At 39.6% G+C, this 25,838-nt stretch overlaps 1 protein-coding gene across 2 annotated transcripts in view; it reads right to left on the bottom strand.

Annotated features, from left to right (window-relative positions):
- Nucleotides 1-3,980: 3,980 nt before the first annotated feature.
- The window catches only part of cenpe (centromere protein E), a 38,700-nt gene continuing 16,842 nt past the window's right edge, over nt 3,981-25,838 (bottom strand). Inside the window, exons 26-48 of one of the 2 annotated variants that reach the window (XM_061813314.1) lie at nt 24,693-24,824; nt 24,058-24,273; nt 23,732-23,962; nt 23,420-23,650; nt 23,105-23,335; nt 22,792-23,022; nt 22,477-22,707; nt 22,162-22,392; nt 21,847-22,077; nt 21,530-21,760; nt 21,228-21,449; nt 19,611-19,691; nt 19,409-19,534; nt 14,040-14,222; nt 13,750-13,959; nt 12,281-12,379; nt 11,682-11,879; nt 10,575-10,733; nt 7,832-7,932; nt 7,659-7,753; nt 5,961-6,096; nt 5,540-5,877; nt 3,981-4,477 (exon numbers count right to left, since the gene is read on the bottom strand). In XM_061813314.1, coding sequence (XP_061669298.1) covers nt 4,419-4,477; nt 5,540-5,877; nt 5,961-6,096; nt 7,659-7,753; nt 7,832-7,932; nt 10,575-10,733; nt 11,682-11,879; nt 12,281-12,379; nt 13,750-13,959; nt 14,040-14,222; nt 19,409-19,534; nt 19,611-19,691; nt 21,228-21,449; nt 21,530-21,760; nt 21,847-22,077; nt 22,162-22,392; nt 22,477-22,707; nt 22,792-23,022; nt 23,105-23,335; nt 23,420-23,650; nt 23,732-23,962; nt 24,058-24,273; nt 24,693-24,824 — 4,203 coding nt within the window. In that variant the 3' untranslated portion in view covers nt 3,981-4,418. Of the gene's footprint in view, nt 4,478-5,539; nt 5,878-5,960; nt 6,097-7,658; nt 7,754-7,831; nt 7,933-10,574; nt 10,734-11,681; nt 11,880-12,166; nt 12,380-13,749; nt 13,960-14,039; nt 14,223-19,408; nt 19,535-19,610; nt 19,692-21,227; nt 21,450-21,529; nt 21,761-21,846; nt 22,078-22,161; nt 22,393-22,476; nt 22,708-22,791; nt 23,023-23,104; nt 23,336-23,419; nt 23,651-23,731; nt 23,963-24,057; nt 24,274-24,692; nt 24,825-25,838 lie in introns of both variants that reach the window. The other variant, XM_061813313.1, reaches the window with a different exon arrangement.

Below are 25,838 nucleotides of genomic sequence, written 5' to 3'. Positions count from 1 at the left end.
CCCTCTTCTCGTCGCCGTGTCAAATTTAGAAGGTTTTCACTTTGCAGGGACTTTCAACATCTCCCCTACCTTTGTTTGCACCTTCAATTTGCATTTCAAAGAAATCCCAAAGGGGCTTTCGGTGCATATTTACATCTGATTTGGACCGTTAAATGAACATGTCAAAAACAGTCGTGTTTGTATCTTTGTGAGGGTGCGACGACTAGCGAGCTTGTATAATTAGCAGCAGAACATGTAACATTGCCAAATGAACAAAAGGAGGAGAATTCAAATGGGATTCAGACAACACCAAGAGGCACCTTTCATACGGCGCCTTTCATTAGACGTATTCAAATATTCCCATTTCAACTTTGGCCCTCAATGCTTGCTAAATGATAGCTTTCTTTGAATAAGAAAGACAAAAATATGTATCGCAGGTATGTGCAGCTCCGTACTCAGTAGTGACATTGGGTCTCCCAAACTCCATCAGTTTTACTTCTAAAGGGGTTGAATATTTTTAGATTGTTCTCAGTTGTGAAAGGGTTTTGGTTCGAGGTCATATTTTTTTTTCCCTTCTGCTTGACAAAAACAATCCGTCTTCTTAACTTCATATAGTTCAAAGTGGCGATACAGTTAAAGCGATCTGTCATTTTACCTGACAGCAGAATGTCTCCACGCTGATACGTTCATCCTCTGAAACCAAATTTAAACTTTTTTTTTTTTTTTTGTCACATGTTGATGGGGGCAGAAAATGGGGGGAGGACTCAGAGGTCCTTTTTTTTTAATTATTCCTCCCCCTACTGGGATGACATGTTTGATGTGTTTCTTACAATATCTACAAATGAAACCAGTGCCATCTTTTCTCTCTCTCTCTCTCTCTCTCTCTCTCTCAAGGTGATCCTAAAAAGGGGTTTATGATTTGGAGTCAGTATTTCGGATTCAGGCTTGCACATGGATCTGAATCAAAACGTAGCATGCCAATGACAGTTTGCGAAGTTATGGATTTTGCTTTCTTTCTTGTTGCCTCACATCCCGATCTATTGATTTTCTTTTTGAAACAATCTGCTGTGCTGTTGTAGATCCTGGAGGATTATTTTATCCTAAATAAAAGTACAGTTTGAAATGCACAAGACGGGGGAAAAAAGTAACTGAAGTCAAATCATATATAACCATTTTGACAACAATGAAGAATGGAAATACTGTAATAGTTTGACTTTTGTGGGGAAAAAAAAAAGTCAGACACACTAGGAACATGTTAACATAATTCCAGGTATTAGTCGGCATTTCCATTTTTAATTGGCAATCAACAAAATGGAAACCAGTAATTTTTAATTTCTTTTTTTTTTTTTAAACCAAACATACATCCATGCATTATTTGAGACGCTTATCCTCACAATGGGTTGAGGGTGTTCTGGAGCCTATCCCAGGTATCTTCGGGCAGGAGGCGGGGTTGCCCTGAATCGGTCGCCAGCCAATCGCGGAGCAAACGGAAACAAACAACCCGTTGGACTCCCAATCACACCAATTTAGACTCTTCTAATTGAACTCCACACAGGCAGGGTCAGGATTTGAACCCCGGTCCCCACAACTGTGAGGCAGACGTCCTAAACAGTCACGTCACAGTGCGCCCATCAAACATATGTACAATGAAAGGAAAATAATTTTTGAATTAACTTTTTGGCACTTGAAATGCAAATGAAATACGTCACAGGACTGAGTTTGATTTTAACCTTTGACCGGTTGGATTTAAGCATAGCAGAAATTTGGTCACAAGCATGAGTATCGCTACACGAGCTAGTTAGCTGCGACAATCAGTCAACACAGACAGAGAAACAATTCCTTGGTTAGCATTGCACAATGATTTCAAATATGAAAATAGAAAATAATGTAGAGAAACTGTGTTGTTGGTGTGATTTGCCCCAACATTACTGCAATATTTATGTGGAAATAAATAAATAAATCATCTAGTTAAAAAAGTTCTGTACATGAGTTTTCAATTCCAATACCCCCTTTCATTGTGGGCCAAATGATAAACCAACATATCTCCAAAAAAATATCTCTTGACGTTTTCCTTCATTCCCTTCTGACACCCTTCATATTTTCACACATGGCAGTTAGTAAACTTCTGATTGATGCAAACCGTAATTGAAGTACAGCGAAGCGAGAGGAAGGATTCATTGGGAGGGGAGATTTGAACGGCATCATCTGCAAGGGTGTTCCTCTGATGAACTAATCTCCGTTATAAAAATGACGTTTGTTTGTTGATTTTCAAACCAGCAAGGCCGGTTGCGCCATCACTGCTGTGATCGTGAGGTCAGCAACTTTTGGGGGATTCTGGAAATAAAATTGAAACGCATGAATGATACACAGATTTTATAATCGGTAACTTTGTCAACTGAGTTAACAAATGCCACATTATCCAATAACTAAGCAGAAAAATACATTATATGACGGCATTATCACAAATATATTTTGTGTTTTGGCAGATCATTTTTTGTACACTACTTTTTTGGGACATTTTGAAAATGTTTATTACCTTGTTAAGTGTATTGGGTGATTTTAGCCCGGTTTGACTTTTAGTTTTAGTGTTTTAGTTTGAAGGTAAAAGCTGATCCAGAGATTACTGTTGAATAATTTATAGAATTATTACAATGGAAAATGTGGGGGCGGGGGTATTTTCAGAACTGCTGTCAGTTGTCTGGACCGAAAACTATTTTGTTACAATACGAGACGAATAACATTCTCCCACAATTTCACGCACCTCTGTGTCTAATAATAAAGAGCATAAATGAGAGCGTCAGCTCCAAGATCACAGAGGCCGTAGCTATTTCACAAAACTTCAGGGACAGTTGATGAACCCTTGGGTAAATTCACCTGGAAAACATCAAATGTCATCGGTTGCTGTCAATCCCGTCAAAACTCAGCCAACCCTGTGCTGGCCTAAACCACTGCAGACAAGCACCGTGATGCTGAAGGCCACACGAGCAAAGTTCTTGTTCTGTTTGATTTAGCACCTGAGAGATGCATTATTAACAACAAATTTCCGGAAATATTTTGAAATGCGAAATCATGTGCGTGTGGTGCTAAATGACAATTTAGTTTCATCACTCAAGCTGATTTTAGTGCCTTTTAGTGTGTCAAAATTGCATTCATATACCAAAAACATAATTGACAATACATTCTATTGTGTAATTATCCATTTTCATCCCAGTGTTATTTTCTTTTTTCAAATATGAAGACGTTTTTTTTGTACAATTATTAGTTTATGGATGTTCCGTCATCTGAACGTACTGCTACAAAGGCTTAGTGTGCTCCCTGTTGGCTTGAAGTCGACACTGCAACGCAACATTTACCGCTGACCTAAAAACAAAAAACATAAAAGGGAAAAAATTTAAAATGAAGAGATGAAACACTGAATGGAAAAGTTTTTAATGCAGAAGTCATTTTGATGCCAGGTCACCATGATATCAGGACAGATGGAATGCTCATGGAAAATTTGACTCAAATCTTATTCCCGTCCATCCATTTTATAAGCAGACAAGACAAATTAAAAGCTATTTAACTTAAATGGTACCGTAATAAAATAGAGTACAGTGTATTATTATTATTAGTGTATTATTATGTTGCGCTTAATTATATGGCTGTACAGTGGGTTGAAAAAGTAGTCTGGACCAGTTGTGCAAATTCTACTGAAAAAGAACTTCCATCATAGCTATACCTCCTCACATATGAGAATGAATTTGAAGGGGGTGGGGAGGAGAGAGAAAAATGTCAATTTCAAATATTGTCAAACAAACATATTCAGGTGGAAAATATGCATTTAGTCAATAATAAAAGTTCATATCAATATTTTGTTCTCTCCCCCTTGTTGGCAGTGACAGAAGTGAAAGGTTTTGTGGAAGTCCTCTCACACTTGCTGGTATTTTGGCCCATTCCTTCATGCAGATCTCTAAAGGAGCAATTATGTTTTTAGGGCTGTTGCAGGGCAACACAGACTTTCAATTCCCTCCAAAGATTTTCTATGAGGTTGAGATCTGGGGGACTGGCTAGGCCCCTCCTGGACCTTGAAATGCTTCTAACAAAGCCAATCCTATAGTTGATTTCTTCACCGCAAGCTTCTTACGCATTTCAGGTTTAGGTCAGGTCTACAAAATGTTGTTTCTTGTGTCCTTTGACAGCTCTTTGGCCTTGGCAACAGTGGGTTTTGGAATGGGACTGTTGTGGGCAGGTGTCTTATATTGATAAGATCAAACAGGTGTAGTATAAGTGAAATCAGAACAGATCAATAAATCACAGTGTCAAAAAGGGTTTTAATTGAATTTGGAAAAATACTCAAAACAACAAGGTTTAAAACAACATGAAATAAACAGTTTACTGTGTTATACAATTTGGAAAAATACTCAAAACAACAAGGCTTAAAACAACATGAAATAAACAGTTTACTGCGTTATGCAATCCTGCCTTGGAGGCTGAGAGCAGTTTTCATCTAGTTTGGTATCTGCAAAATAAAAAACAAATGCAGCCATTAAGAATTGGTTTACATGACCCAAATGGGGTTCACAAATTGTTTTCCACCTTAACCTGCCGAGACAGAAAAATTATGGTTATAAAACAAGTAGGGGTGTCAAAAGTTAAAACTGTTTAATCAATCAAGCACACAAAAAAATATTGTATTAATCATGTATTAACACAGATGGATATCTAAAATGTGGGACACGTCGCTATAAAGGTGATCAAGTCAATACTGAGGCCACCACAAAGATTCTTCAAGTCCACCCAGTGTGGGAGTTTTTGGGAAGGCCGGGGGGATAAAGTGTTTGTATACAGTACAAGTTAAAAATACCATTGCCAAGCATGGTATTATGTATGGTAAGGCTGCACAAACCTTGCCAAAATAAATATTGATCTATACTGTAGTCATGACTATTTGTCATGTTAGGGAAAAATGGATTTTTAAACTGAGCGATAATCATTTATAAAAACATAAATCTGCCAAAACCAAAATAAATGAACCTACTTTAGCAAGGGCCAACTGAATAAATGTGCTCCTACCAAATGTAATCACAAATTCCAATTTAATGGAAGCAAGCAGACGGCAAAATCAAATTGGAATCACAGACTTTTTCCGTCGTCACAAAGAATGGTCAAGAATGGCAAGCTTCTGTTATTCTGCTTGACCATTGGTCACTCTTGAATAGTAACAAACTGCAAAAATCTCGACAGTTGTATTCTTTAGATTTTTTTTGTTTGTTTTAATTAATTGAGTTCAGCCAAGCTGTAAAGTTGAAATGAAGTCAGTCGCTACAATGAGTCGAGAAGAGAAACTCTTAGCATGACACGCCACATCTCTGTTAAGATGTTGAGAGGAGTGCAAGATGTGTAAGTGGAGTCAAGTCTCTCACAAATGTATCAGTTAGCTTCCAAAATGTGAATGACCACAGTAAGTAGTCTTGCCACCATGATGCAGCGGCCCACGGGAATATTGAAAACCACTGGCAAAGATAAACACCTTAAACCATATAAACTGCAGTACAATGTTGGATTTGTTCATAAAGCTTACCTGCAGTAATTCCAAGGCTGGAGTTATCAAAGAACTGTGTGGGACAAGTTCTGGCGAGCAGGTCTGCATTTGAAGCAAAGTCAAAGAATTGGCTTTTTGGAGAGTCAATGAGTGGGATTTTTGGGGAATCCTGCAGCACAATAGGGGTACCCTGCAACTTCTGGGGCACAACTGAGAACTTTCTTGGTGACTGAAGCAAGGTGTCAGGGTACACACAAGGTCCCTGTTTGGTGGGCGTATGGGGCGGGGAAGACTTAAAATCCCTGTTGGCTTTCAACTTCAGCTTGATTGCTCTATTCTTCCATTTAGCAAGGTCAGCCTGCTGACTGGAAATAACACTGGAATGGGACAGAATATGTCAACAGGAAACCAAACTCATATGTCAGTGTCCCGTTACTTCTTCTGTGTGAGCTAATCTTACTTCTCAAGATGACCAATTTTAATTTGAAGATGTTTCACTTCCTCCTCCAGGTTGTTTTCACGTAGACCACGACTGGTCTTGTTCACCACACCTCGAGGATTTAGCAGTCGGTCACAAAGCTCTTCACCTTGTAGGACTAAAAAAAAAATGTTAATAAACTGCCAAAGCTTGCCAATATTTCTGTATTATTACACTATAAACTATACTATAAAAATTATATGTCGAAGCTGCTTCCGTGTGACGTCACGCAAAGAAAAACCCAATAACGAAATTGCTTCCTACACAGACAATCATACACGCGAGTGGGATCTAGAGAAGATAGACAGCAGTGATGAAGTTTTTATGGAATGTGTAAATGCTACTGGCTTCTTGTGCGTGCATAAAAGATCAAGCAATGAATGATTATCGAACTCCGAGGACATGGAACACAGTAAGCGGCTACACATAGACTGCCACAGATAAATAACTAGAACATAGATAAGCGATCCAGCCCATAAGACCTAGGAGAAGTGTATGCCCCTACTCAGCATAGTGACAAACAACCAAAAATGTACAGAATGCTCTGTGGAAGAGATAAGAATTGAAGAGGAGGAATTTTCTCATTCTTTCCAAGTTCGCAGGTGTAATTCAACCATATATGTATACCAGTGTGACGGTCTGCACAAGGACGGGATTCGGCGAGACCTGACAAAGTTGACGTGGAAGTTTGCACCCAAAACACAGACTGATTGGTGCCTCAAGAAATCTACGTACACCTTGTTGACGAAATCTAATTCAAACATGTTTAAACGTGTGATGCTGCTTGCACACAACAATGAGTCGTTTGTTGTACTAGCGATTGAGTTGGCGTAAAACAAAAACCAAAACCTTCGGTATCGTTCTGCGTTTAAAGATTTAGCCCGTATTTTAAATAATGCACCCAACACTTGAGAGCACACACTGCCATAGTCGAATTTCAGGAAGACCTCAGCGTCAACAGTACACTAACTTCATACAGTGTCCAAATTTCATCACCTCCTACACATCACATGGATACGATTGACGACAATTTAACACAATTGACGACAATTGAACACGTACGTACTTACTTGCTAACGAAGCCAAGTTAACGCTGCACCGGGTTTTCAAAGAAATCCTCCGTGAAAGGCTTGGAACATATTACTGTCCACTTTGATTTGTAAGTCCAATGCGCCTGCTTCCTCTTCACAAACCTGGTCCATAACCTGCCTATCCGTTCATGTTTTGGCCATTAATGCAAAGTGACTCCGTCAGCGTTTGACGCATAACCGCCATATCCAACACACTTCCTCATTATCGTTGCTAGCTTTTTCACTTTCTGGCTAAATGTTGTCATTACGTGACGTCAGATTCCAGAGAGTACCGGAATTTGGCAAATCTCAGTGATTGACATTTTTTTAAAATTATGAAATTTTAGCTACATTTGTATGATAGACAAATAAAATACATTTCCTCTGGATTAGACCTTTAAAATGAACTCCCTCGCCTCCTTTCAACCACCTAAACTTGATACTAGCTTTATGATATGGACAGACTTAGATATTTACACAATTGTTTCCCAACTAACGTCGGGGGAGAGGCTGGAACCTGGAACCGGTCGACAGCCAATAACACAACACTCAATATAGTTAGCGCTTAGCGTGGTACTTTGTGTAAAAGGTTTCAGAACCACTGCCGTACAGGACTCATCCCCTTGGTGTTGTGTCCTTAGGGTTTCCTTCAGCTTCCTCAGCGACTCTTCCTTCACGTTGAGAACAATGGTCATCTTCTGGATCCTGAGAGAGCCAAATGTTTTGGGCAGAAGGATCAGACTAGGGAGAATATTGTGCTAATACTTTTAGACTGATCCTTACTCTTGGCGATGCTTTTCAGAAGCAGCATTCAACTCCAATTTCATCTTGAATAATTCCATTTTGACTTTCTCCAGCTCAGCAGAAAAAGGTGATTCACTTTTCTAAAACAGTAAAACTCTATAAAAATGGCAGTCAGTGCTATTCAGGATTACCTCATATACAGGGCTCAGTTGTGTACATATACGCATACAAAATATCACGTGGGTGTGTGTGAGAGGAATTCAGTAGTGTATAGAAATGTATTTGGGTTGTGTGCGACAAAAAGAAAATGGACTTGGTGTGAGAACACTTCAGTCATGTGCAAGAGCTTTTTAGTGGTGTGTGTTTTAGCTGCTTGACGCTTCAGGTAAACCTGAATTGAATCCCTTGACTGTCCCGCACAGGTTGTAAGTAGTAATAGACCTGGATTGTCAGTCATTTTGGGCACAGGCCACATTATGTTATGGTTTCCCTTAGAGAGCAGGTATGACTGAAATCATAAAATTATAGATCACCTAAGCCAAGTACACAACAAATTGACAAGTAGTTCTATACTATTCAACACAATTTCATTTGAAAAAGGGACTACACGAATTTGGCAGCGAGAAACTATAGGAACCAGGACTAATGTTCTGCTTCTCCCAGAATCATTCAAATTTAAAAAATTTTGTTTCCCATTTTCATCAGTTCGGTTTCAGTCCATCGACCCCAAAGAAGTGGCGAAAACCAACGAAGGAGTCAAAAACCACAGAAGACCACAAGTCAACTTTCAATTGACCCCTCCGTAGAAATTGCGCAATCCGCGTCACTGACCAATCAGAGGCCAGAGATCTGCATAATCTCAGACTCAGATTTCAGACAACGCTGAATGGTCCAGTATAGCTTCTGTTGGCGTTTTATCGCATATTTGGGTTCTTTAATAATAGATATGGTTCAGAGGTGTAGTCACGGACTTTATAATAGCGACGACAGGTATCCTGAAAGGCTAGTTGGTGGAGTTCAATTTGTACCTTTTCCAAAACCGAAGACCCGGTATGAAAAATGTCTTTGATGGATCAAACTTTGTGGAAGACCGCATCATCAACTGAATCCATCTAAAATCAACCGGAACAGAAGACAGAGTACGAAAAATGTCTTTGATGGATAAAACTTTGTGGAAGACCGCATGATCAACTGAATCCATCAACCGGAACAGATATGTTTGCACGAAAGTAAGTCCTATATTTATTTTTCAATAAATGTCTCATATAAATGAATTAGCAGCTCTTCGCTTGCATAATATATATCTACGTGTGAATGATTGTCACACTTGATCTGTGTTGAGCGATATTTTGCGATGATCTGACTGCACAAACGTGTCCCTTTTGTTCGCAGCTAATTAGCTAAGCTAAACCGGACTAGCATTCCTAAAAGCCTTCGACGTGCACCGAGACACCAAGACTGAAGGAAGGATGTTTGAGGACACTAAAGAAGTGATTGTCGTACTCGGTCGGGACTTACGTAGATTCGGCACTAATTCAAGAATAATTATTGATGGAAGCGCGTGACGTTACACAAAGAAAACAAGAGAAACAAGTCGTAAATCAAGCCTCGCCTTCTTTTCCTTCATACGGCGGTTCACAAACAGCTATACAGATAGACATACAGATTGTGCACACAAGTGTGATAGGTAACACGAAAATAGGAAACTCTCAATGACGAATTCGTCTCTGGGTTATAATATATTTTATTATGTGGCTTCTCGGTCTTCCTCTGACTCTGGAAAGATCTTGCGCTAATATCAATGGTTTCACCGTCTATATGCATGTAAATACCATTGAAATACCGCTCGCTGAAATACTTGAAGCTCTGCTGTCTGCTTTTCAACGATATTTCACTGTTAGCTAAGAATGCGAGTGAGAAATAAGCCGGTAAATCGGACAGTTTCGCTCTATTCTTTTCTTGCTGCGCCGATATTTTTGCTAATTGTTTGTCTGATGTCAGCGCACGTGGCGTGACGTCACTTCAGGAGGCGTGGTTAAGTGCCCTGTACGGAGGGGTCAATTAGTGTGGAACAACAGTCCATGCCAACATTGAGACAGCTAACAAGGTAAACACTTAATTGCACTTATGCACTAATGCCTTTTACCATTTTAGTCAACAAGCCAACATAAGAGAGCAATAAAAGGTGGGGGGAGCTTGACATGGAGGTTGAACGTCACCGGAGACGATTTATATAAAACGTCTTCACAGTATCACAAACATTAACCTTGTGTCTTTATTGGTGGGTAGGAAAAGCCTAAATGCTTGCTGCGTGTGTGTTAGCAGTGATTCCCAACCACTCTGCCGGGCAGAGAACATTAGTGCTGTGGGAAATAATCAAATTTTACTTAATTGCTCAAAAACTATTTCCAAGAAATTATACATCTTTATTTATCTAATGATGCCAGTGAGGCATAGTGTCAGAACAAAAATGCTCTTCTATTAGATGGCAGGATGTCTGTCAATGAATCCACTTTGTGTAATTTTTTTGTAGGGGAGCCATGAGATTTTTAAATTTTAAAATATGTGCCCTGGCTCCATGAAGGTTGGAAATTGGTGTTAGAGCATTTGAACACCGTGTGAAATCATTCTTGTCTGTGCATGATAGTGCTTTAGATTGTGTGACTGCCTCACATTAATTGGAGCTTAAAAAAAAAGCGAGAGGTTCAGTCGTCTAACAAACATTTCAGTCCTGTGTAGAAGTAATCCTTGAAGTTTTTATGCTGAAAAGTTGAAGTCAAACCTCAGACTCTTGCAACTGTTTGAGAGTTTTGATTGTGTTCTCGAGCTGTCCAACTTGTGCTTGGCTCGCCAGCAGTTCCATCTTCAGTTGCTGAATGGCCACGGAGTGGTCAGTGACGCAACTGTTGGCTTTTATCTCGGCCTCTTCTTCCTGCTTCCACTATAAGAAAATATCACTTTAACACAAACATCATTTTTCACTTTCTGTGAAAACAGATTCAGAATCTTGTACTTCTGAGATTAAGGGCATGAATTGAAATTCTACTTATAATGGGGGTATGTTCCTGATCAACATGACACTTCAAAAGACACTGTTTTAAGAATTAAAAAGAAAAAACTCAAGTCCACTATTTTAATGGTTTCATAGACTAAAGTGAAACACCACACAAGCCAAACTGAAATGAGCAAAGACATTTCATTAAGGTTAGCTATGACGTTTTAACCCTCAAAAGACATACAGGCACTCTTTCTGCTCTGTGAGAACAATTACTGCTGTATTTTAGAGTAGTTGTGGACCTTTTCTCTATCTTTTTACTCTACATTACACTGCATCTCTGTCAGTAAACAATGTTGTAGTATAGTGTGATATTACACTGAAGAATTACGTCAGCATTCCTTTTAATTATTTCTATTGTTTATTACCATCACACTGGGTACTAGTTATTTTGCATTATCGGACAAGTAAAGATTACACAGTAATTGCTTTTCTCCAATCCAGGCAGTTGAGAAAACATAACTTTCTGATTGTGGGTTATTTCTTGCTGTTCTGTTCTTCTGAATTGTGCAATGTGGCTCAAATTAGGACTACATGGCAAGAAAAGCAATCGTAATAATTTCCTGCCGCATACCACTTACAGCTTTGTAGGGGATATTTTGAACTATCTGGGCCTTGCTGGAATAACTAGCTAGAGTCCGATGCATTTGTTCTTACATTAGTTAGTATTTGGTAAAATTCTGGTTTGTTAGACAATGTGTTAAATTAAACTCAATGTGCTTTTAAGTCAAAACGCTGTAATACAAATGGCTGTTTATTACTTAAAGACGTGGGAAGTTAACTGCTGTTGCATGGTGTGAAAGTCATGAAACTCAGGTGAAATATTGCACTTACTTTTATATTCTCCTCAGATTGACGAAGTAGATCACGTTGCTGGTTGTTGCTAAGCAAAGATGGCTCTGAGCTTGGAGTTTCCTCCAGCATATGTTGCAGAGTAACACGCTTGTCTTTGTCTTCTTGCAACTGCCGTTGAGCCTGCGCATTCAGTTGCCGCAATTCCTGATCCTCGACTTGCCAGTCATCAAGGATGCCCTGCAGGGGTTCAGAAAGGATGAGCTTTTGTAATGTAATTTTAGAGGTTTGTTGTTCAAAAGGGCAATGAGCCTCCCTCCCACAAAGATAAAATAGTTGGGGTTTAACAATAATCACAAAAAATAAAAGCCAATGAGTTGCAACAGAAATAATAGCTATAGCTTACAGTGGTTTAAAGAGTTGTACACTGGCAAACGAGTTTTTCTCCCCGTCTAAGCAAATGGAAAAAATGGCCTATTTTTAAATTAAAAGCCCAATATAGGTAACAAAAAGTGCCAAAAACATACCTTTAAAATTATAGTTCTGTTTTGTGACACCACAGATCTACTATCAGCCTCAACCCGAAAGAGGCTGGTGAGCCTACTCGCGACGACTGGTGACCTGCTGTACTCATCCTGCACCTGCTTTGAGAACCTGGCCTTTTCTCGGACATCTGCTGAATGTTCATTGCGGTAAGAATCTAAGCTCTTCCGGAGCTTCTTCAAAATGCTGTCCATTTTCTGGAAAACAAAGCATGCTTGTCAATTAAAAGATCAAATTAAAACTCGTAAAATCATTCCAAGCCCTGACTTCCTTAGCGATAAAACTTGAACTGATGGCCCCAAATTGTTGAATGGCTTACAAACCCAATTCCAATGAAGTTAGGACGTTGTCTTAAACAAAAAGAGAATACATTGACTTGCAAATACCATTGAACCTATATTCGATTAAATATTTTTTTAATTGTTTTCAATATTCAAACTTGACTTTATTCTTAGCAAATAATCAAGAATTTTACGGCTACAACAGGTTCCAAAAAGCTAGTGTCAAAAAGAGTTGAGGTATGCTCATTAAACATGTGTTTGGAACGTCCTACGGATGAACAGGCTAATGGGAAACAGTTGGATGCCACGACTGTATAATAAGGGGCTACCCAAAATTGCTCAGTCATTCACAAATAAAGAGAAATTTCATCATGTATGGTTAACAGAATCTACAAAAGGTTATGAGAATCTGGAGGAATCACTGCATGTAAGCGGCAAGACCGGAAACTAACATTGAATGCCAGTATCCTTCAACCGCTCAGGCAGCACGGCATCAAAAACTGACAATGTATAAAGGACATTCCCATGTAGGCTCAGGAACACTGCACAGACCAATGTCAGTAAATACAACTCTGAGGTACATCCGTAACTGCAACTTAAAACTCTACTATGCAAAGCAAAAGCCATTTATCAACAAGATCCAGAAATGCCAGTGGCCTCTCTGGATCAGAGCTCATCTATGATGGACTGATTTAAAGTGGAAAAGTGCTCTGTAATCCGACGAGTCCAGATTTCAAATTCATGGGGCAAATTGTGGACGTGGTATCCTCCGGCCCAAAGAGGAAAAGAATCATCGGGACTGTTATGGACGCAAAGTTCAAAAGCCAGGATCTGTGATGGTAAGGGCCTGCATTAGTGCCAATAGCATGGGTAACTTGCACATCTTTGAAGTTACCATTAATGCTGAAAAGGTACATACAGGTCCTGGAGAAACATATGCTGCCATTTTGGGGTTGTATATTAACCACAAATGTACTAACACAACAAACATAATCCCAAAACACTTTCAATTCATCCTATAAATGACACCATCGTGAGAGTCTTTCAGCATTTTCAGAAAAAGCGCATAACAAACGTAAATAGACGTTTTTCCCAACAAATACATAAAAAAATATAAATATTGTCCACTCGGAAGACCAAGCCTTGCCGCAAGTAGTGAAAATCTGCTAATTTGAAATTGCGAGCCCCATCCCAAAAAAGGTTTGTCACCTAAAAAAAGGTTCTGTTCTTGTCCTTTTTAAACCTAAATTGAATGAGCTTAACCTGAGTCCTGCAGCAGTCCTCACCTGCACACAGAACTGTCTTTTTTGGATGAGTTCGCAGAGTCTGTTCCCCCGACCTGAGCAACAGTCCAGGTCTTTCAGAGTGTAGGTGGGTGCCTGTGATCTGCATTGCAACATATCTTGCAAGCGCCACTCCTCAAAGCTAGACAAATCACATCTGACTAACTGCCGAAAATTGATCGTGTACAGCTGAGCCTTTTTCAGAAGGGCATCCTGAAAAAGGAAAGAACATAATGTTGTAAATATTGTACAAAAACAGACTTTAGGAAATCCTAAATGAGCAAATGGTTTACAATTATAGTAGAGAGAGTCATGAAATTCTTGTGTCCCAGGCCGCACACCATGTTGTGAGCGATATATGTGGCTTGAGGAAAGGAGTGCTTGTCATTCAGAAAATATTCAGCCTGCTCCTCTTTCACTTCGTGTTGAGAATCGATGCATGCGTCTACAAATTGCTGGAATCTCCCAAATAACTCCTGTAAATGGATAACATGCGTATGAGAAGAATTGACCAATCCGTGTTTTAAAAAAAAAAGAGTCCTACTGTTAACACTTAACACGCATAAATTAAAAACCAACAATAAGTATGCACAACCTCTTGTTAGTAAAGATTCAACAATTAAAACTACCAAATGACAAAATTTTGCGGGAGAGTGGTCGAGTAGTTAATTGACATTTTTTCAACTTCTATCAAGAGTAAGCAATAGCTCAACAACTTACAAAAGTAACAAAAACTGAATATAAAGTGTTAAAGGAAAAGAAACTTCAGATTTTCAGCATGACAGTGACCCTAAACGATAGTGATCCCTCACTGATTTTGTTAGTTCACCCACTGACAAAAACATGAGTGCTCTATAAATGTAATGGTAGTTTGATGTTAACAGTGAGAGAAGGAATATCTAAAACGAAATCCAGAAAATAACAAAATGATCATTGTATTTCATGATCATGCATTTCAATGAATGAAGTAAGTATGTGTTAAAGTCAGATTCCCACATATCACGGATGTTCCGAGCCGATCACATGATCAAAAAAAGTCATTTTCACTTGATTGGGATCGAGTGAAAGAGGTCACTTTTATTCTTTGATATTTTAAATAAACTTCTCAAAAGAATCCAAAGACGCATAGCTTCTGGAATACAAATGAGTTCAGATGCAAAACTAGCTACATCCATCAAGTTCTTTTGAGGTAATTCAAGTTTTTTTTTTTGGAGTACAAAATGCTTATGGAAGCTGATGAGTCATGGAATAAAATTAGATTTTCATAAATCATAATTTATTATGCATTAAATTTTCCAACAAATATCTTACGCGGGCTGCACAGTGGGTCAGGTGGGAAGCATTGGCCTCACAGTTCTGAGGTTTCAGGTTCAATCCCGGCCCCGCCTGTGTGGAGTTTGCATGTTCTCCCCGTGCCTGTGTGGGTTTTCTCCGGGCACTCCGGTTTCCTCCCACATCCCCAAAAATGCAACATTAATTAGACACTCTAAATTGCCCTTAGGTGTGATTGTGAGTGCGGCTGTTTGTCTTGATGTGCCCTTCGATTGGCTGGAAACCAGTAAAGGCCTCCTACCCGTTGAGAGCTGGGATAAGGCTCCAGCACTCCCCACGACCCTTGTGAAGATAAGCAGATGAGAAAATGATGGATGGAAATTGTCAAGTAAGTTGCCATGCCACGTATAGCAATGAAGCAAATTGATAGCAATTGGCTTGGGTTCATGTGTTGAGCTGAGAATTGAACACCAGATGTCGCCAAACCAAATTATACTTGATTGGGTCACCAGCACGGCAAAGGTCTCTAGTAAACGTAGCCTTTCCACTTAGCATCTCACCGCATTACATACATATACCAAAGTCAGTAACCTTAAAAACCCAATTATTTTCATATCTTTGTATTACATACATATACTAAAGTCAGTAACATTAAAAACCGAATTATTTTCATATCTTTGTATTCTCATCTTATTTTTGACAAAGACATCAACAGGATACGTTTCAGCAGCTGTTCACACCCTGCGGTTTTCAACGGCGGAGCACAGTTGCCTGCAAGTGACAAACAGAATGTTTGCAGCATTGCTGGGTTGCTGAACAGGAAGCCTGTGACACCCTTGAGTTACCACAGAGGATGTTTGCAAACAACTGATCTTATTTTTTAATCACTATTTTTCCATTTAACCATTAGTGAAGAATGATGCTTTGAAACTGCTTTGTGTAAAGAATAAAACCTGTGTATGACTGTCTCTCACAGACAAGGCAACACGCAATGTGTGACCAACGACAACAAGCCTGTTGAATGCATGAAAGAATCGTATTCACAAGAGTGTTGATACAATTATCGCTATTGCTCAAGAACTAGTGTGAAACTAAACGCAAGATAATGGTTATATTTAGAGGATGCACCTGTTGTTTGTTGATGTAAAGGGAAGTGGGAGCCGTGCCCTATTTTGAGTAAGCTAAGAGGGGCATGACAAAACAACCAAGGGATGGCAAAAGGTGCCTGACAGAATAACAAAGGGGGTACTTCCCACTGGGCGTATGTAAAGCCAAAACCTTCTAGAATGTTCCACCCAAAAGCTATAATAAAACCCTTGGATACAGAAGTCCAAGGCTCTTTGTTCGTTTTTCACTGACAAAGAGACGGTCCCTTTCTGCAGAGTAATAGTCGTAGGACAAGATGGCAGAAGTCTTCGAGTAACTTGGGATGCTTATTTTTTTACTTCATTTTCGATTGGGCACGAGCAAAACAACTACTATAATAAGGTAATGGCAGGATAATACCAGCGATATTACGTCGTTACCGAAGAAGGGCAAGTTGGATTGACAATCCTTAATCCTAAAATTCCTGATTACTAAATTGGGCTTCGATAAGGATTGATAAGTGAGGGCAAACCAGATTGGCTCTGCAAAACTAAAGGCAGTTAGTTCACCTAGGCGAATTCATCTCGACACAGACTTAAGAAGCTCCCGTCCCTCTGTACATACGCCGTTAAGAGTTGGCTGGGGTAAAGGGGTAGTTTAACCCTTTAACTGGAGAGGTCAGGACATTTCTCCCAATTAGTCCTGCGGATAAGCGGAATCTGACAATATCTTAGGCGTAAAACCAGCTAAAAGCTGTCTGCATCTTTTGGTAAAAACCTCTAAATCACAATTTTCTGCCAAACAGCAACAACTTATCGAAAAGCAAATAAAATGGTGCAGTTACATCAAATTAGGGAAAGGAATCTACTGAACAAATGAATTATGCCACTTTTACCTATTATCACTTTTTTTCTACGGTTTAGAAGATACAGTAAATCTTTGTCCCAGTCTCAGGTCTTTTGCAGACTCAAACAGGTTTTCTTCCAGAATGGTCCTGTATTTGGCTCCATTCACCTTCCCATCAATTTGAACCATCTTCCCTGTCCCTGCTGAAGAAAAGCAGGCCCAAACTATGAGGCATTTTGCATTGTGGCCAAAAAGTTCGATTTCGGTTTCATCTGACCAGAGCACATTCTTCCACATATTTGGTGTGTCTCCCAGGTGGCTGGTGGCAAACTTTCAATAAGACTTTTTAATGGATATTTTTGAGAAATGGCTTTCTTCTTCTCATTTGTGCAGTGTACCACTGATTGTTGTCCTTTGGACAGCGTCTCACATCTCAGCTATAGAGCTCTGCAGTTCATCCAGAGTGATCATGGGCCTCTTGGCTGGATCTTTGATCAGTCTTCTCCTTGTTTGAGGTGAAAGTTTAGAGGGACAGTCTGGTCTTGGTAGAATTGTAGTGGTCTGATACTCCTTCCATTTCAATAAGATTTCTTGCACAGTGCTCATTGAGATGCTGAAAGCTTGGGAAGTCTTTTTGTACCCAAATCCGACTAAACTTCTCCACAACAGTATCTCGAACCTGTCTGGTATATTCCTTGGTCTTCATGGTGCTCTCTGCACTTTTAACAGAACCCTGAGACTATCACAGAGCAGGTGCATTTCTACGGAGACTTGATTAGACACAGGTGGATTCTATTTATCATCAGTCAAAAGTGGATCATTCAGAGATCCCCACTGAACCTCTGGAGTGAGTTTGCTGCACTGAAAGTAAAGGGGCCGAATAATATTGCACGCCCCACTTTTCATTTTTTTATTTGTTTAAAAAAAAAAAATAAAGTACAAAATATCCAATAAATTTCGTTTCACTTCACAATTGTGTCCCAGTTGTTGTTGATTCTTGCGCCCAAAAAATTATTTTATATCTTTATATTTGAAGCCTGAAATGTGGCGAAAGGTTGAAAAGTTCAAGGGGGCCGAATACTTTCACAAGCCACTGTAGATAGGACAAAGTGTCTCACTGATTTTGAAGTGTGCTGGCTCTTGGTGAAATCAGCCGTCTCAGATTTATAGACATTGCTATTCCAGTCTTTGCCGTACTAGTGGCACGCACTGATATTCTTCATAATTTCCATATACTCCGCACATGATAAATTCTTGTGTTGACAAGCGATTGTTGGAGTTTTATCATCCCCGCTATGTCAAGTTTCTTGTTAAAACTGGTAGAATTAACCGGCTGCAGTCTGCGTTTCCCAGTTGAGAACAAAATTGATTCGTCCATTTTGTCGAGATTTTCGATGACTTTGGAAGGATAACAGCAACAAAGCCACAAAAGGTTACGTATAGTAAATAAAAGTTTGCTTTCCTGGGCAGCGCAACTTTTGATACGTGACCTGATCCACATTTATTGGTGCACACATGATGTTTTTAGTCCAGTAATACATGGGATATATTGTTTCATGGCAGTTTGATTTGAGCAGGTTGTAAATGTTTTGGAGCGCTGGTTTTGTATCTGAACTCTTCAAATATAGAAATGATTTTGAAATAAAATACCAATAGCTTCATTTTATATAAAACCAACTTCCAAACTTTTTGTGGACGGGCATGACACACTTTTACCATGTGATTTTCTTTTTGATATTGTCTCTCCCTATTAAAACATACCTACCATTAAAAATGGTCTTGGCTTTGTCAGTGGGTAAAATGACAAATTCAGTAAAGGATCAAATATTTATCCCACCACTGTATTAACGCATGATCCGCTACAAGCTGGTGCAGCACAGACACCAGGACAGTTCTTTGACGAGGAAAACACTAACGTTTCATAACTTCTAAAATATTGGGGAACTAATTTTGATAGTTTCAGTGATTGTTGTGGACATATGTAGCAGTATCCAAACATTTTGGAGAGGAGTACTCAGAGTTCTGTGGCATTAAGCTACATGACAATTTTTCTCAATTGTGAGCATTTAAATGAGTCACTGAAAGGTCTCCTATGAAATCAAACATTTGATTTCACAACAATTCTGGCAGCTCATCTGGTCTTGACCGCATGAGTTGTGGTCAAGTATAAAGGCAAACATCATGCAGGATCGTGGGAGTGACGTCAGCACAGTCGCCGACCACACAAGTATAAGGAAGCAGTTTGACTGTGTGCTCAAGTAGCCACCCCCTAGCTCAGCCTCTAGTTATCATGACAGGCGTATTCAGCACTGAACCAGCAGTAGAAGGAATACAGTGAAGAGTGCCACATATGCATGAGACAGGACTTCCCCCCACAAAGATGCACATTTCAGCAAGAGGGGCTTTAGTAAAAGGAATACATTTTAGTTCAGTGGGTGGGTGAATGTGACAGATTTACCTCAAGCTGCACAGTTGAATCGTGTAACCTTGATGATGCTGTCACCTTGGAATCAGTCATGTTCTGGTCACTCCGTTTAAGCTTCTGATTGAGTACAGAAATAGTTGCCTTTGCTTCCGTTAGCAACTGAAAAAAAGAATATCGGGGAAGAGAAAACTATGAGCGTCAACTAACAAATACAACCAAACAGTTGATAACAAACCTGCTGTGACGTGTTTGCCTCAGCTTGAACCTCTGATTGGTTTTTCTTTAATAATTTTACTTGCTCCTCCAGCTGCTGCACCTAAAGACAATCAATATATGTAAGCGATACATAAAGATTTTCTTCGAGGTCAAACATTAAAATACATTTCCTTATTATTGAGTAGAGTTTCCTTTGAACTGCACGACTCAGGTCAAATTTTGGGGGTAACCTTACACAAGCTTCTGACAGATCGCCCTATTATTCTTGACAGAATTAGTGTAAATGAGCCAGGTTTGTCGGTTGCCTTGCTCTCCCATGCCTTTTCAAGCCGGCCCAATTAATATTCAATGGTATCCGGATAAGGGCTTTGCGAAGGGCACTTCAAGTTTTTAAAGATTTTGGCAGTATGCTTAGGGTCATTGTCCATATGAAAGACCCTTATGTGCCCAAGTTTTCTCTTCCTGGCTGATGTCTTGAGATGTTGCCTTAATCTATGTACGGTAATGTTCTTTCTTCATGATGCCGTCTATTTTACGAAAAGCTTCTTAAATAAACCCCCAGGTGTGCCGTCAGTTAATCTATAATGAGCTTCCAAATGCAGGACATCTAGGATTTCCAGTGTACTTTAAAGGCCCAGTACATTGTGTATATAAACTTTTGACCTCGAAACTATAAAATTCTCAAAGAAATTCTCTCTCCTTACTGTGGCATTTTAAAAAATTATTTTCCTGACTGACCTGAAACAGGAGAAGTAGCCTGATTTTACTTCAGACAGCAAGACAAAAAAAATGTTTTTTGCAGTATATTTATTTATTTTTTTTATTTTTTTTTTCCCCCTCCCTGAGAAAGGAGTCGGAGTAGACAAAATGTCCAAAATCTGTAACTGTCTGGGAACATTTGTTGAAAAGAAGAGAAAACGCGAACATGAGAGGACAGAATGCAGACGTTACAGGGGGACGTGTAGACGTGGGGGAGGCCCTCAAAGCAGAGTGGTGCATGACACCCACAAAAGGCAAAATATTTTAAATTGAATTAATTTAACCTATTTCACAAAAATCAGATGCATGTGAAGGTCTTCTAGTAGATTTAAAATGCGTTGAGCAGCATGAAGGAATCGACTATCACTAACTGATTAAAAGTCTGGACTGCTACATGAGAAGAGAATCTACTATCACTCAAGGATTAAAAGGGTGGACTGCTACGAGAGGCGAACAGCACAAGGTCAGGTGGTGAACTCAAGATGAAAATGACAGCACAACAGCGAAATGTGAGACTTTGAGGCTTTTCAACCCCCATAAATCAGTGGTTTCAGTGAACAGGAGGAGGATGAGTAAAAATGACTTGTGTTGGAGCGCATTTGCGACTGTTATCAAACACTGTTAGGAACCAAGTTATGTAAATAAACATTTACAAAGTATGTGTGAATATAAAATTTTTACAACATACAAGTACGGTATACCACGGCAAATGGTCCGGGACAACTTGTGTTTGGGAAAGGGGAGGGACGCTACAGAGCAGGCAGAGCCTATTAACCGGTGTGTGCTGTCATCCAGAAAATACGGTATACAAAACACACACACAAACACGGGCGCACACACACATGCCTTGAATGGCAAAATGACTGCAGAATTGTACCATGCTCATTTTGTCCTGTAGCTCTACTTTGATCTGTTTCTTGTCACGTTCATGTTCTTCCAGTATCTCCTGCATCTGAGCTCGTTCCCCACTGAGAAACATCAATTGGGATGTCAGCTTCTGCAATTTCTCAGCGGAGTTCTTACATTCATTTTCCTTCTCAGCCAGTCGAGCATCTCTCTCAGCTTCAGCTAGTGCTACTTTCTCAAATAAATTAATTTTCTACAAAGAAAAAGGAAGTTCGTTTATTTAATAAGCTGAAGTCATAGAAACAAACTTACACCATTAACATTGCAACAAACCTCCGCTTCATAGGTTCCCGTCATATCCTCCAATTTCACTGAAAGCTCACTTTTCTCCTGATTGAGTATTTCCAGTGTCCCCTGTAATTGAGCTCGTTCCACACAGAGAGAATTCACTTTATGAGTGAGCTCCTCCAATTCTTCAGCAGTGCTCAGTCTCCTTTCCTTCTCAGCCAGTAGAGCATCTCTTTCAGCTTCAGCTAATGCTAATAGCTCAACTAAATGCACTTTCTACAAAGAAATTAGTCACTTTATTTGTTCAGTAAGCTATAACATGGACTTATAAAAAGAAACCTGACTGTATTAATGTAACAAACCTTTGCTTCATGGGTTTCTGTCATGTCCTCCAGCTTTGTGGTGAGCTGATTTTTCTCCTCAGTGAGTATCTCCAATGTCTCCTGCAATTGAGCTCGTTCACCACTGAGAGAATTTTCTTTGCAAGTCACCTTCTCCAATTCTTCAGCAGAGCTCAATCTACTTTTCCTCTCAGCCAGTAGAGCATTTTTCTCAGCTTGAGCTAGTTCAATTTTCTCAAGTAAATGCATTTTCTACAAAGGAAAATTAGTCAACGCGTTTAGTAAACTGTACTATAATGTGGAGTCATAAAAACAGTTCCAGTTTTGACGACAAACCTCTGCTTGATAAGTTCCTGTCAAATGCTCGAGCCTTGCTGCAAGCTCCTTTTTCTCCTGACTGAGTATCTCCAATATCTCCTGCAATTGAGCTCGTTCCCCACTGAGAGAATTGACTTTGCAAGTCAGCTTCTCCAATTCTTCAGCAGAGCTCAATCTACTTTCCCTCTCAGCCAGTAGAGCATTTTTCTCAGCTTGAGCTAGTTCAATTTTCTCAAGTAAATGCATTTTCTATAAAGGAAAATTAGTCAACGCGTTTAGTAAACTGTACTATAATGTGGAGTCATAAAAAGAGTTCCAGTTTTGACGACAAACCTCTGCTTGATAAGTTCCTGTCACATCCTCAAGCTTTGCTGCAAGCTCCTTTTTCTCCTGACTGTGTATCTCCAATATCTCCTGCAATTGAGCTCGTTCCCCACTGAGAGAATTGACTTTGCAAGTCAGCTTCTCCAATTCTTCAGCAGAGCTCAATCTACTTTCCCTCTCAGCCAGTAGAGCATTTTTCTCAGCTTGAGCTAGTTCAATTTTCTCAAGTAAATGCATTTTCTATAAAGGAAAATTAGTCAAGGCGTTTAGTAAACTGTAGTATAATGTGGAGTCATAAAAACAGTTCCAGTTTTGACAACAAACCTCTGCTTGATAAGTTCCTGTCACATCCTCAAGCTTTGCTGCAAGCTCCTTTTTCTCCTGACTGAGTATCTCCAATATCTCCTGCAATTGAGCTCGTTCCCCACTGAGAGAATTGACTTTGCAAGTCAGCTTCTCCAATTCTTCAGCAGAGCTCCATCTACTTTCGCACTCAGGCAGTAGAGCATTTTTCTCAGCTTGAGCTAGTTCAATTTTCTCAAGAAAATGCATTTTCTACAAATAAAAAAATAGTTAATGCGTTTAGTCAGATGTACGAAAATGTGGAGTAATAAAAAAAGGTCTAGTTTTGACAAACCTCTGCCTGATAAGTTCCTGTCAAATGCTCGAGCCTTGCTGCAAGCTCATTTTTCTCCTGACTGAGTATCTCCAATATCTCCTGCAATTCAGCTCGTTCCCCACTGAGAGAATTCACTTTGCAAGTCAGCTTCTCCAATTCCTCAGTCAAGCGCTGCCTATTTTCATTCTCAGCCAGTAGGGCATCTTTCTCAGCTTGAGCTAGTTCAATTTTCTCAAGTAAATGCATTTTCTACAAAGGAAAATTAGTCAATCCATTTAGTAAGTTGTACTATAATGTGGAGTAATAAAAACAGTTCCAGTTTTGACAACAAACCTCTGCTTGATAAGTTCCTGTCACATCCTCAAACTTCACTGCAAGCTCATTTTTCTCCTGACTGAGTATCTCCAATATCTCCTGCAATTCAGCTCGCTCCCCACTGAGAGAATTCACTTTGCAAGTCAGCTTCTCCAATTCCTCAGTCAAGCGCCGCCTATTTTCATTCTCAGCCAGTAGAGCATCTTTCTCAGCTTCAGCTAGTTCAATTTTCTCAAGAAAATGCATTTTCTACAAAGAAAAAATAGTTAATGCATTTAGTCAGATCTACGATAATGTGGAGTAATAAAAACAGTTCCAGTTTTGACAAACCTCTGCCTGATAAGTTCCTGTCAAATGCTCGAGCCTTGCTGCAAGCTCATTTTTCTCCTGACTGAGTATCTCCAATGTCTCCTGCAATTCAGCTCGGTCACCACTAGCAGAATTTACTTTGCAAGTCAGCTCCTCCAATTCCTCAGTCAAGCACCGCCCATTTTCATTCTCAGCCAGGAGAGCATCTCTCTCAGCTTCAGTTAGGTCAATTTTCTCGAGAAAATGCATTTTCTACAAAGGAAAAAAAAAAAGTCAAATCCATTTGTTTAGTAAGATGTATAACATGGAGTCTTATGAAACAACCTGTCAATATTTGCATGACAAACCTCTGCTTCATATGTTGCTGTCACATCCTTCAGCTTCGCTGCAAGCTCATTTTTCTCCTGCCTAAGAATCTCCATTGTCTTTTGCAACACAGGGTGCTCCTCATTAAGAGACATCTCTCTGAAAGTAAGCTTCTCCAACACGTCAGAGCTTTTCTCAGCAACTAGGACATTTTTCTCAGCTTGAACACATGCACATTTCATTGTTAAAGCTGCTCTCTGTAAAGATGGAAATGAAAAAAAAGTTGAAATATTGTGATCACCTGCAGCGAAAGCTTGAAGTGTAGGCAAAATTAGGGCTTTGTGCAAAAATCAAAACACCTGACCCTGACTGTACATAAATGAAAGCCATATTTCCCCAAGAACCTCATACTTTGATTGTAATTCAGTTTGACATTTACCACTTAATCTGCATTATCATATGGATTGATAGCATTAGTTTGTGTTCCCATTAAAACCACATTACTTTCACTCATGTCAGTATAGTATGTCATACAGCTTAACTTCAGAAAATGGTTAAAGCTAAATACTGAAACAATTTCTTACAAGTGGAATTGTATCAAACAAACTTCAAGTTGATCCATTCCTGCAATCATATCTCGTTCTACGCTAAACTGGCTGCTCTCCTGTATCAGTACCTCAAGTTGGTTCTGTAGTTGATTTCGTTCTTCACTGAGAGATGTTACTTGGCACACGAGTTTCTCCATCTTAGATTGGACGTGGTCACGATCTGTTACGACAGACTCAAGGTCCTTAGACAGCTTTTGAATCTGTGAAAATGTAATACTTTGGATCAATTACAATACTTATGAGTGTATATACAGTACGGTGTAATATCAGTACAATAGGATGAGTCAAGAGAATGAGTGTATTGATAAAAAGCTGTGTATTGATAGAAAGCTTTTGATCTATGTTCACAAAGAAAATAAATGCCTGATGAAGCTCTTGAAATTTGCCAGCTTCTCAGTTTCCAATCCTCAACTGGTCTACCTCTTCCTGTAGAATTATCATCCTCTCTTGAGCCAGCCTGGTTCTGAGAATCAATTTCAACATGAACAAATGCTAACTACTTGAACTTCAAAAAGAAAACATTCAAATCCTGCCAGCCACTTAAAGAGTATTCTGACAGCGGATTCTGATTCTTCTGTCAAAATGTGTTGTATGCCCTCTGAAAGTGGGACTGCCATGAAATGGATGATTTTTGCTGTATTATTAATGAAAACCCCACAGCCAATATGGTCCCATGTGTTTTTTCACCACAAAACATGATCTTGACGTATACAGCTTTTTATAACTCCCGCCATGAAAATCCTCTCAGGGATTTGTTTTTGAGAAGAAGCAGGAAGTGACGTACAGGACAGCGGCGCCCCCTTGTGGACTCATTTGTTTCCATTAGTTTTACCTCCGGGAAGGTAGCTCGTTGTTCCTTCATGTTAGCCAAAATGCCGGCTCATTGCATTGGTGGACATTGCTTGAACACTCAGGAGAATGGAATTAACCATTAGTTTGAAACTGTTCGTTGTGAAAAGTGGATTGCGCAGGTGCAGAGGACGAGAGCTTCGTGGGTTCCAAATAACAGGTAGGGGTGTATACAGCTACTAAAAAAAAAAATAGTTTGGGGCGGACCACGTGATCTGTCTCTCTCATAAGGTAACAAAAGATCCACGTATGAAATGTGTGGTTGTGCGCGTCGCCCAGCCAACAATGTCTCACTCAGCCTTGTCTCGATAGTGTTCATCGCGTACTGCGGTGGCTGTGAACAACCCTCGAAAAGCAGAATGTCT

Source organism: Syngnathoides biaculeatus, chromosome 2 (assembly GCF_019802595.1).
Source record: "Syngnathoides biaculeatus isolate LvHL_M chromosome 2, ASM1980259v1, whole genome shotgun sequence".
Classification (NCBI taxonomy): domain Eukaryota; kingdom Metazoa; phylum Chordata; class Actinopteri; order Syngnathiformes; family Syngnathidae; genus Syngnathoides; species Syngnathoides biaculeatus.
Note: the sequence above shows the minus strand (reverse complement) of the source record. Positions and strands in the feature narration are given on the sequence as shown.